Genomic DNA, 12061 nt, shown 5'->3' with positions numbered 1-12061 from the left:
CATTGCAGTGTCCCCGTGGTCACGGGATCAGAATTCAGGCACTTGACAACTGGCATGTATTTATAACAGTTGCAGTGTCCCAGGATCATGTAATCACCACTTGCCACCTTCCCAGCTGACTTCTGACAAGCCAGGTCAATGGGGAAAGCTGGATTTGCTTAATGACCGTGGTAAAAAAGGTCATAAAATTGGGTGCAACTCACTTAACGACCACATCACTTAGTGATGGAAGTTCCAGTCCCAACTGTGGTCATAAGTCAAGGACTACCTGTATATATTTTGAAATATTGAAAGAAAAGAGAAGTTAAAATGGGTCGGGGAGGAGAGAGTTTAGTCCCCTTCTCCAATTTTTCATTTTGAAAGTGGGTGCTGTTACTTCATCTGGAGATTCTCCCCCATGCTCTATCTGTTGTTCAACAAGTATGTATTATTTATTAACAAGATGGATAAGGGCGATAGAATCCACGGAGGCTGCAGCCGTACCTTTGGAATGCATGGAATTCCAACCAAATGGATCTCCTTTCTCCTCGCGTCACTTCGTGATGCATCTTATCCAAAGCCGCTTGGTCATAAAAAAGCTTCTCATGAGACTTTACGAAGGCTCGCCTGGGTCTGGTTTCATTCACTTTGGCAGAAAGAGAAGCGTCGGGTTGGATGGGACCTATGTCCCACCCCAGCTTGGTGCAGAAGGAAGCATGCACAGATTCCAGGAATTTGCAGAGCTCCTCAATGTTAGTGTTTCTCAACCGTGGGAACTTTAAGAGGTGTGGACTTCAACACCCAGAATTCCCCAGCCAGCCATGCTGGCTGGGGAATTCTGGGCATTGAAGTCCACACCTCTTAAAGTTCCCAAGGTTGAGAAAGACTGTGTTAGTGGGCTCATTCAATGCACCACACAACATCTCTCCCATCAAATATCAGACTCATCACTTTCTAGGCTCAGAGGCTGTTTTTTTTTTTTTTTGCATCTATGGCAATGCCTCTTTTTCCAGGAACGAGAAACTTGCAGCTCTCTTTGAGCCAGCTGCCCCCACCATTGGCTTGATGGGCAGAGGCTTTTGGGAAATGTAATTTCTGGAGGCTGCTGGGAAATGTAGTTCTGGAGGGCCAGGCATTTCCCAGCCTTGCACGGAGGGTCCTGTTTATTGTAACCCACCCCTCAGTTTCTTAGTTGCCTCTCCATTTGAACTCGATGCCAGCTCTAGAGTCTTTGCTCCTCAAAATGCTGGCTCTTTTTTGCCTCAAAGCCTTTTGGTTCCTTTCTAGAATCTTTTGAGTTGAAAATAGCCCTTGAGACCATCAAGACCACCCCTTCCTTCCTTCCTTCCTTCCTTCCTTCCTTCCTTCCTTCCTTCCTTCCTTCCTTCCTTCCTTCCTCCCTCCCTCCCTCCCATCAAACTCCTTCCTTCCTCCCTCCCTCCCCGATCAAACTCCTTCCTTCCTTCCTTCCTTCCTTCCTTCCTTCCTTCCTTCCTTCCTTCCTTCCTTCCTTCCCTCCCTCCCTCCCTCCCTCCCTCCCATCAAACTCCTTCCTCCCTCCCTCCCTCCCGATCAAACTCCTTCCTTCCTTCCTTCCTTCCTTCCTTCCTTCCTTCCTTCCTTCCTTCCTTCCTTCCTTCCTTCCTTCCTTCCCCTCCCTCCCTCCCTCCCTCCCATCAAACTCCTTCCTCCCTCCCTCCCTCCCGATCAAACTCCTTCCTTCCTTCCTTCCTTCCTTCCTTCCTTCCTCCCTCCCTCCCTCCCTCCCATCAAACTCCTTCCTCCCTCCCTCCCTCCCCGATCAAACTCCTTCCTTCCTTCCTTCCTTCCTTCCTTCCTTCCTTCCTTCCTTCCTTCCTTCCTTCCTTCCTTCCTTCCTTCCTTCCTTCCTCATTCCCATCTCCTTCCTTCCTCCCTCCCTCCCTCTCCCATCAAACTCCTCCCTCCCTCCCCGATCAAACTCCTCCCTCCCTCCCTCCCTCCCTCCCTCCCTCCAATTTATACAGCCACCCATTTGATATACTGTAGATATGTTGAAGAAGCAGAGTTTCTATTATCAACATCTTCATCCAGAAGAGATAGGACATTTACAGGCATTCTGTGGCCTCAAAACAGCTAAGCCAACGGAGGGGACAGATTTACAGACAAGCAACAATCAGATTTATAAGCCTTATCAGAATTAAACATACACTCAGCAATGCTCATTGCTGGGAGCATAAAAAGTTTGAATGAGAACGCCACACTGGAAGTTAGACAGTTTTGAGATCCTCATTTTAACCTCCAAATCCAGCAATCCTCCTATTTTACACAGCCCCTGATCTTGCACGGTCTTCTAAATGACATGAAAAGAAATCTTTAAAAAGAAAATCTTTCGGTAAACAAGAACACCGTAAAGTTTGTCAAGGTCTCGGGCAGCTCCTAACGTGACAGGGCCTGTGGTTTGGTCTCAGGCACCAAATAAAGAGAGTAAATGCTGTACGGAGTCAGAGAAAGGTCTCTCTTCACCAAGGGAAATGAAAGATCCTACCTGAGTGAGCCGTTTGGGAAAGAAGCAGTTTCCAGAGGGGTAAAGTTAAATACCAGGAAAAAATCATGGGCTCTGAAGGGCTTTTTCCCGCCTGCAAGTAAGGTATGAGGGATTCAGCTGAGATTCGTTACGGAAGGCAAAATGCATCGGAATACAGGACGGATCTTGCACAGGCTTGTTTTACACCAAGCGCGTCTGAATCACTGGAAGCCGATGGGCCACGCTGAAGTCAACCCCTGCCCGCATCGGAAATGATATTACGGTGCAAAAAATGCCTTTCTTGCTAAGGCGGGACAATTCGTTTCAGGATGCAGAGAGAGACTTGTTGAGATTTTAAAGCCCTGCTCTGGGCCAATAAAAATATTGTATATTATGAAAGACTTGCAGGGTGGGAAGAAAGGCGTTTCTTGACTTAGCTTTATGCACCAATAAGCTGCCTTTCTATTACTTTTTTCATGCACCTTGAGCTAAATAAAGTCCATTTATTTATATTTATTATTTATTTAAAGTCTATTCATCCATCCATCCACACCAGTGTTTCTCAACCTTGGCAACTTTAAGATGTGTGGACTTCAACTCCCAGAATTCCACAGCCAGCCATGCCATGCTGGCTGTGGAATTCTGGGAGTTGAAGTCCACACATCTTAAAGTTGCCAAGGTTGAGAAACACTGATCTATACCATCAAATTAAATGCCACATTAGCATGATATGTATCCCAGGATTTTTATTATTTTGTGCAGAATGTACTGAATCCCGCTGTGTCTAACCGAAGGTCACTTTAGCCCAGATTTTGCCAGTCAGCCCTCTCTTGTTGCTAAGTCTTCCCTACCTGGTGGTGCTCTGTCCTTGGCCATGCTGGCTGGAACTGCTACATCCCGAGGGCACCAGACTGGGGAAGAGCCTTCTCCTTTCAAACATGAGTTGTTCTCAATGTTTCCTTGGGATGCTTGGAGTTTAAGCACAGGTCATGCCAGTTATGCGACGTATCCTTTTCCTAAAGGTGGAAGTTCTAGTTTTCCAGATTCTGAACCATAAGCTGATCTAAGTTGGACACCACCTGATAGTAAATCCTCTCAAATAAATCAGGGTCTCTCTTGGTAAACCTACAAACCTTCCTCACCGAGGTAGGCCATGTGCCTGTTTCGGAGAAATGTCAGTTGCCCATCCCTATTGTGCTTGGTCTGCAGTATCATTTGAATCAGAACCACTTACTGTACCTTGGATTTGGTTACATGTAATCCTTGGGTTACGATCACTCGTTCAGCGACTGTTCAAAGTTACGACAGTACTGAGCAAGCGGGACTTAACAACCGGTCCTTGAAGGTGCAGCTGTTGCAGCGTCCCTATGGTAAAGTGATTGTGATTCAGGTGCTTGGCAACTGGCTCACTCTTACGACAGTTGCAGCGTCCCACGGTCACATGGTGACCATTTGCGACCTTCCCTGCTGGCTTCCCACAAGCAAAGTCAATGGGGAACCTGGCAGGTCATGTGTTGGTTTTTTTGTCCGCCTGCCTGCACTCCAGAGTGCCTGCCTGCAACACCTGCCCACCTGTTCGTGCTTTGTAATGCCTGCCTGCAGCAGCCACTCCCCCTCCCATAGTTCTCACCTGCCAACCTGCTTGCCTGGGACTCCTGTCTCTTCCCATGTTGCAGTCATGTGAGGTCCTCACTTAACGACCTGCATGGTCCTGGGATTACAACATGAACCGGGACTGCTGGGATTGCTGTTGCTAAGTGATGAGGTCACATAATGTCACGCTTTATAACTGCATTGCTTAGCGACAGAAATTCTGGTCCCAATTGCTGTCGTAAGCCAAGGGCTACCTGTAGCTTACTGAACCACCGTTCCCTCTCCCAGTTTATGGCTAAGCTCCTTGGTCCTTCTGGAAAGCAAGGGAGGGCAGAGGGTTATATCACCTATGAGTATATGGCGGTAAGGGAGGGGGAGTGAATTGGCAGCACAATGGGAGTGAGGAATTCCAGTTAGCATAGGGTGATCAGATGTCCAGCAAAAGGACAAGCCCTCCTTTTGTCCTCTGTCCCCCAGACAGTCTTAAAATCAAATATTGTCCAGCTTTTTGAGTGTCTTGGGTTTTTTTGGACTGTTTTCACAACAGCACAGGTAGTCCTCACTTAACTGCAATTGGGATTGGGAATTCTATTGCTCCACGATGCGGTGGTTAAGTGAAACATGACCACCCTGGATTTATGTCAGTTCTGCTGTGGTCGTTAAATGAATCAAGGGTCATCAAGCACAATACCACATGGCCGTGATTTGCGACTTACTGCTGGCTTCTACATTGACTTACATGTTGGAAGGCGGCTGCGAAGCTCACAAATGGTCATGTGACTGCAGGACACCGTGGCAGCCATTAAGTTCGCAGACTGGTTGTAAAGCCACTTTTTAACCAAGGACTATCTGTAGTCAAACATTTGGACATTGTGACCTTCTAAATTTCTGCTTCTTTCTTTCCCTCATCCGTCTACAGACTAGTTTTACATTATTTATTTCCTGATTCCAACAACTGGCTTCAATCCAGCCCCTTCAAATCTACGATCACCGTAGATCCCATGCCATACGTTTCTATGGTGAAATCTGAAAAGTGCACTGTTGATTCTATATTATTGCTAGCATGGGTTCTTGAAAATAAAAATGTGTTGGAAAAATATTGTGACTGTAAAACCAGTCTTCCCGATTCTGGAAAAACTAATTTCATATATATGTAGGCCTAAATATATATTTTTGCAGTAGTTTTTGTCGCAGATGGCAAGAAAGCTTAAACAGTTCGTGTGTCCTCCTTTCCAATTGCCTTTGTCTTCCTTTGCCTATTCAGATATCTGTTAACCCCGGGTTAGTGGCTCTATTCTTACAACGTGCCAGACAAGTGTAAGCCAGTGCTCCATAGAGTGTTGTGGAACATCCAGCCACTGTCTTGTGGTATGATGTGAACTGGGCCCTCTTGTGTCCCAGCATGCTCTGTGAGGACAGGTGGGGCCAGGTTTAGTGTCTGTGGGGCCAGGGCAGTACACACACGCTCACCAAGTCGCTCATCCAAATTCACCCGTGGCCTCACTCCTGACTGAGACTTTAAGGTGCCGTACCCTCAGTTCTAAAGAAATCCAGTTCCCCCAAAGCCCGGAAAGAGAACCAACCTGCTAAGGGTTATATTCTTATAGTATTTTGTCTTTTTCTTTCCCCGTCTGGCAGGCACCGAGTTTCCCAGTGAGCAAAGGAAGCGAATCCTAAGCACATTCTTCCTAGATAAATACAGGATCCGCCCCCCCAGCAAAATGAACCGAACATAATTCAGAGGAATACAGTATACGTTTCCTGTTCAAAGTGCCAAGGAAACAGCTACGGGGAGAAGAGTGCTTGGACGCCCCTTCTCAGCCTAGGCCTTCAGCTTAAAGAACTCTTTTCTACTGCACGCAGGAGGATTTAGTGACTGAATCGCTGAACAGAGGCCTGTATAGAGCACATCTTTGGTTCAACATGCAGAGCAAGAGATCTGTGTGCTCAAGCTTAACCAGCCACACCTGCTCCCGTGCTAGCAAGTGGCCAGAGCGATACAGAAAAATTGATGTCAAAGCTACCTGGGAGAGTAACTTGTTCCAGCCTTCCACACAAACCCTTGTGGTTTAGGCAGGCAACTTTCTTGAAGAGTCCTCAGAAACAGTATCAAGGCAATTGTAAATTGTACTTTTATTTATAGAAAATGGAATGCCTCGTAAAAGAAACACATTTTCTTTTAAAGGATGAGCATGTGCGGCAGCACTTACAGAAACACGTTACAAAAAAACGAATGGCTTCACGTACTGAGCTAGGAAGTGAAACAATGAAGGTTAACTTAAAAGTCACAGTCAGTGGTACACTGAGTAGTAGTGTAGAGTTTCTTTGTCCCTCATCTTTGTTGCCATTTGTACAGTTAAAAACAATAAAAACATTCAATAGTGACGGCTAAACCGAGGGTCGCTGGGTCGGTTTCCCCTGTCTTGTCCTGAAAAGCCCTCTCCCTGGCCAGTCTGTTCCTGCGGGCTGCCTGGGATGAATCCTCCTTGTCTGGGGGGAGAGAGAGAGAGAGAGAGAGAGATGGGGGGGCCCAATGAGTAGGGAATGACAGCGGGTCAGGAGCCCTGCTCCCAGTACCACCTATGCTACTCCACTGCTCCTTCCTTTTTAAAAGGAATTACCCTGGATGTAGCCCTGAATTGTTCACACCAGATGGACTTTCAGGGTTTCTGGACTTCCTAGACCAGGGTTTCCCAACCTTGGCAACTTTAAGAAGGGTGGACTTGAACTCCCAGAATTCCCCAGCCAGGATGCATGGACTTCAGCTCCCAGAATTCCCCAGCCAGGATGCGTGGACTTCAGCTCCCAGAATTCCCCAGCCAGGATGCGTGGACTTCAGCTCCCAGAATTCCCCAGCCAGCATGCTGCCTGGGGAATTTTGGGAGTTGAAGTCCACCCATCTTCAAGGTGCCAAAGTTGAGAAACATTGGGCTAGACAGTCTTTCACTTCCCTCCAAGAAGAAAGTATTTAATTTAAGCCAGGGCCCCGAAGGTTGAACTGGAAGAAAAACATGCATATACAACACAGAAACAGGTCCCACAACAGGTCTCTTAAGAGAGCAGGTAGGTAATGCAACATAACCCCCCCCCCGCCTCCAAACATTGTACTGGGAGAGGAAGGGACAGTTTAGAAAACCATCTGGGTTTGCTATTAAGTCAAATACATAATGAGAAAAGGTTAACCTTACTCTGAATTCAGAAGGCTGAAGGCTTCTTACCCAGACATTCCACCTCGCTGCATTACGTGGCCACGCCTTCCTCTGCCCCCACCTAGAAAGGACAGAGTGAGTCACACTTTGTAATGGGATGTGAGAATGACCTTGGGGGGGGATAAAAGAAGGAGCAGCCCATTAGCAACTGAGTAATGGGCACAGAAAAAAACTTAGAAAGGACCCGCCCTAACTGATCAGGCAGTAAATAGGGACAGCGGGAGATCTGTACTTTCAGACTTGCAAGATTCTGTTCATGTAGCCTACCAATAAAGTGGAATTAGCTCATCTGGTCGCGTTTCCTGTCTGGTCCACCAGGGAAGGCTGACATCAATCTTGCAAGCCTAAATTGCTTTGAAACTATCTGTCATGTTTTCTCCACTCTAGACCCCCACAGAAGAGGGAAAGGAACTCTGGAAGGATAGAAATTCTGAACCTATCAGGCCCTGGGAATGAAGCTCCCTTCTCAGGGACCATCTGGCCATAAATACCACTCCCATAAGCTGTTTCAGCTGCAGCACCAATGTTACTAACTTATTTCCCTCCTTCCCCCCAAATGTAAGCGCCCTTACATCAACCAGAGAAGGAACAGCTACAGGGATCCTGCTGTGCCCCCACAACAGGCTTGGCTGCCCTGGAACTGAAGAGCCGAAAGGGCAGATTATCTGGACATTAGCCAGGAGACACCAAGTGCTATTCGAGCAAGAACACCAACAAGAAAGACTGATCAGCTCAAAACTGAAGAAATGACCATTCATTTTCTACTCTTCCTTTTGTGACTCCTTTCTTTTTAAAACAGCAAGCCTGAAGAAAAATCCCATTTTTCTACTGTTGAACTGATGTGAGTTGCTTGGGAAGACAGTCTGAAGAATGGAGAAAACTTAGGGAATGAATGAATGAATGAATGAATGAATGAATGAATGAATGAATGAACGAACATACACATAGATATTTCTTTCCATGGACTTTCTCTTCCACATGGAATAGGATCTTAGACTGGAATGCTGAACCCTGTCTACATCCTACACCCAACGCCTAGTCAACATGAACCTTCCCAAAAAGAAAACTACAGCTGTGGAGGAAAAAAATTACCTCGCCATCGGTCATGATCACGACCCGCTGACCCCCCATCAACGCTGCCTGGCCAGGAGCGATCTGGGTGGCCTTCAAATTTTCTAACGTGATCCCCCCAGTCACGTCCATCTCTGAAAGGAAAGGAATTTTACACAGATCCATTTGTAGAGTTTTTCTAAAGCACACAGATAACACCGAAAGCTCTCAAGCCCAGGAGGTCCTAAGAACTACCCACAGAAAGCAATTGCGCTAATAAATGTTTAATGAGTTTTTAAAATACTCTTCTAAAAAAAGACACAATGGGCAGTAAATGGCACTGTGGTACATCAACTGTATCTATTTATCATATTGATACCTTAGCAGAATCCCACAGGACTTTTGTATCAGCCAACGATACCGTATCAAAACATTTGTTTTGATGACTCTCCCTTCCTTTTCTCTACTTTTAACACTGCTAAACACTCAAGACGCAACTGTCTTCTCTGCACCATTCCCACTGAGTTTACAATGTAAAAAATGCCAACCATTTTCTAGAAGGCTGTCCATTAAAGAGAGGTTAATTTGGGTTGAAATCTACTGCTGAAGTTCCCATGATTTATTCATCCAACCAGCTATCTGCTATTTAGCAGCCGTTAGTAACAACAGTAAGCCACCTTCTCTAATACAGAGCCTTTCTGGATGCCCTGAGCATGACTTCACTCTTTCCTGCCTCTGGCTGAGTCCAAATCAGCTGAGGACTCCAAACTATGGAACACTACTTACGATGCCTTTGGATTTTTGCACTGCCTCAACATTTAAACAATTTAAGAGGGCAATGACAGGTTCCAATGAGACAAGACAACCCATCATCTGTTTAACAAACAGTGATTTTTTAATCCTCAGATTTGGGTCCTTGTTAGTGGGAAGGAGTAACAAGCATTTGCTGGTGGGGGTGGGGGGGTGTCTAATTCTCTCCTGCCAAGGGCTGCTGCTGAAGAAACAGAGCTCTCAGCCAGTGCTGGAGAAAAGTGAAGGGGGAAGGTTGTAGCCAATGCACAAGCCGCCTTATGCCCCATGTGCAAACTCTTAAGAGACAGAGAGAAAGAAAAAGAGATGTTCCTGCTGTTCAACAGGCCAATGGTTTTCCTGAGGTAGCACAAGCAGTGCTGCAATGACAATGAATTAACTGGCTAATTTAATCCCATTAGAAGACTCTAATTGAAAACCTGCAGTTGCTCTTGAATATATAACTATTAGGAAAATATAATCCCCTCTGTGGGATAGAGTAGGACTGAAGGGATGTTAATTAGATAAGGAGACAGCCTAAATGTAAAAAGGCTTTAATAAAACATTGTTACAGGTAGTCTTTGACCTATGACCATTCGGTCAGTGACCATTCCAACTTACGACAGCACTGAACAAATGGTGGTTATGACTGGTCCTTGGAGTGTTGGTTGTCCCAGCACCCCCGCGGTCACGTGATTGCGATCTGGGTGCTTGGCAACCCGTTTGCACTTACAACCGGTTACCAAGTGCCCCATGATCACGTGATCTCCATTTGCAACCTTCCCTGCCGGTTTCCCCAGAAAGTCAATGGGGAGGCCAGCAGGGAAGATCGCAACTTGCTGGGGTAAGTCTCCCCCATCCACACACCCTCCCCAGCCCCTCTGCACCCACAACGGCCACTCACGCACCTCACCCTCTCTGACACGCACCCCGCTCATCCTTCCTGAACCATGTAGTGTCTCTCAGGCACCACCATGCACCCTCTCTGACTGGTGCCTCACACACCTCACACCCTCGTGAAGCCTCTTGCAGCCCCGCCTTGCTCCTTCCCCCAACCAGCAGCAGCCACTTTCCTGCCTGCAGGCCTGGGACTTGCAACTTCCTGCCGGCCTCCCTGCTGACTGCTGGTTGTGGGAAGCCGGCAGGAAGTTGCCTCGCCTAATGACCACAGGATTCAGTTAACGACAGAACCAGGACTGCAGGGATTGCCGTCCATAAGCAATGAGGGCATGCTTTATGATCACATTGCTTAGCAATGGAAATTCCAGTCCCAAATGCCGTTGTAAGATGAGGACTACCCGTACCCATGCTCTGCATCCTGTAACTGGTTTGTTTGTTTGTCTGTTTATCGTCCCACACAACGTGACTCTGGGCGGCATACAACACAGGATTTCAGGATTCAACACCCTTTGAATGTGCTCACCCACAAGCCCTTATGCACACTCACCGGGACTGTGGAGGTATTCTCCGCCCCTCACTCATGCGCCTGTCTGAACCATAGCTGCCCCAACCATCTCTGGAGTGGCGATCTGGATCCCTGTGGCGTTCCTCTGCATAGTGCTGGAAGAGGGGAAGGAGACAAGAAGAGCAAACACCTGACTGGTATATGGTGGAACACGAGATAAGGTGGAGGCAAAGTTTTCTGAAGCCACCCAGCAGGTATTACAACAAACTCTTGTTCTGCCTGGCTGCTCACTTCTCCTGGTTGCTTGTTCTCCCCACAAACAACTGAACAAAGAAGACAGCACGAGGCCCTGGGAATACGAAGGCCTGCTTTCAAGAGCGGCAGAGCACCACCAGATCTGGCAGAGAAGGCATGACACAGGTCCCATCTGTTAGGGAGCTACACTTGGGGTCCCAGGAGGCAGGCCTGCTCTGCCGTGGCGCCTGCCTTATGGAACATCCTCCTGCCCCCCTCCCCGAAGTGAGATTAGCTCCATCCCTATTAATATTTCAGAAGTCCCTCGAGACCTGGCTATGTCATCAGGCCTGGGGGTCCCAGAGGACCAGGGAGATCTTGAGGTTGCCCCATTACTGTGATTAATATCTGTTTTCTCTTGTGCCTTGTGTTTTTTTACATTTTTTAACAATGACTGTTTTTATACGTTTATTGTTTTATTAATTGTTGTACGCTACCCAGAGTCACTTTTTGTGAGATGGGCAGCCATATACACTTGATAAATAAATAAAGCACTCCAGATTGGCTTTCTAGAAAGTGCTCCAGGGCACCCAGAAGTGTAAACACAGCACCCGTCTGCGACACCTTAATGCTGCTGGGCATTTGTCCTGCTGTGTGGTACCAGGAAGGGGTGTGAGAGCTCTAAGGCGTTGCAGAGGGATGCTTGCATAGCACATGGATTTTAGTGGCCTGGCATGGTTACTGTTCTGCTGGCGTGAGCCAGCCACTGGGGAGAGTAAAAGGGGAAAAGCAGTTCAGTTCTGGCCCTGAAGGACAGCTGTGCTGTCACAAGAGCTAATAACCTGCCCAGGTTGCTAGCCAGGGCTGTTGGGGTGATGTTGGATGTTGAGACAGCAGTCCCATCGGCCCAGCTTGGTACATAGGTATTGGGGATTAGAGCCCTCTGCAATTGCTGGGGGACGTGCTGCCAGTCTGACTAAAGATCGGAGAGAGAGAGAGAGAAGGAGAAGAGAGAAAAATGTCTGTAGAAAACAGAGTGCATGGAGTGGCTGGAGAGAAAAGTTGGAGAGAGAAATTAAGCGTGTGGAGCAGTTGTCGGTTCCTGGTTGGGAGAGGGAGAAGAAAGGTTCAGGGGTGGCTTCCCTGGAAGAAGGGAAGGAAAGACCAGAGGGATGAGAGCTCCACCCAGGACAGGAAGGAGGAACCTGGCTGGCTGCTGGCAGCAGCTTCACCCAAGACCCAAGAAGGGAAGGAGGGCATTGGCTGTTGGCGGCAAGGCCCTGGTCTCTGGGGAAG

General features: G+C 47.5%; 1 protein-coding gene across 2 annotated transcripts in view; it reads right to left on the bottom strand.

Moving 5' to 3' along the window:
- Nucleotides 1-6187: 6187 nt before the first annotated feature.
- Nucleotides 6188-12061, bottom strand: part of LOC103053329 (scaffold attachment factor B1-like) — a 31108-nt gene continuing 25234 nt past the window's right edge. The window contains exons 18-21 of one of the 2 annotated variants that reach the window (XM_088149352.1): nucleotides 10574-10686; nucleotides 8380-8492; nucleotides 7297-7348; nucleotides 6188-6568 (exon numbers count right to left, since the gene is read on the bottom strand). In XM_088149352.1, coding sequence (XP_088005478.1) covers nucleotides 6454-6568; nucleotides 7297-7348; nucleotides 8380-8492; nucleotides 10574-10686 — 393 coding nt within the window. In that variant the 3' untranslated portion in view covers nucleotides 6188-6453. Of the gene's footprint in view, nucleotides 6569-7266; nucleotides 7349-8379; nucleotides 8493-10573; nucleotides 10687-12061 lie in introns of both variants that reach the window. The other variant, XM_088149353.1, reaches the window with a different exon arrangement.

Source organism: Python bivittatus, unplaced genomic scaffold, assembly GCF_059951505.1.
Source record: "Python bivittatus isolate LINGU-HERP-01145 unplaced genomic scaffold, Pbiv_v1 ctg000580_np1212, whole genome shotgun sequence".
In the NCBI taxonomy this organism is placed as follows: domain Eukaryota; kingdom Metazoa; phylum Chordata; class Lepidosauria; order Squamata; family Pythonidae; genus Python; species Python bivittatus.
The sequence above is the reverse complement of the archived record's forward strand: the minus strand, read 5'-3'. Positions and strand labels throughout refer to the sequence as shown.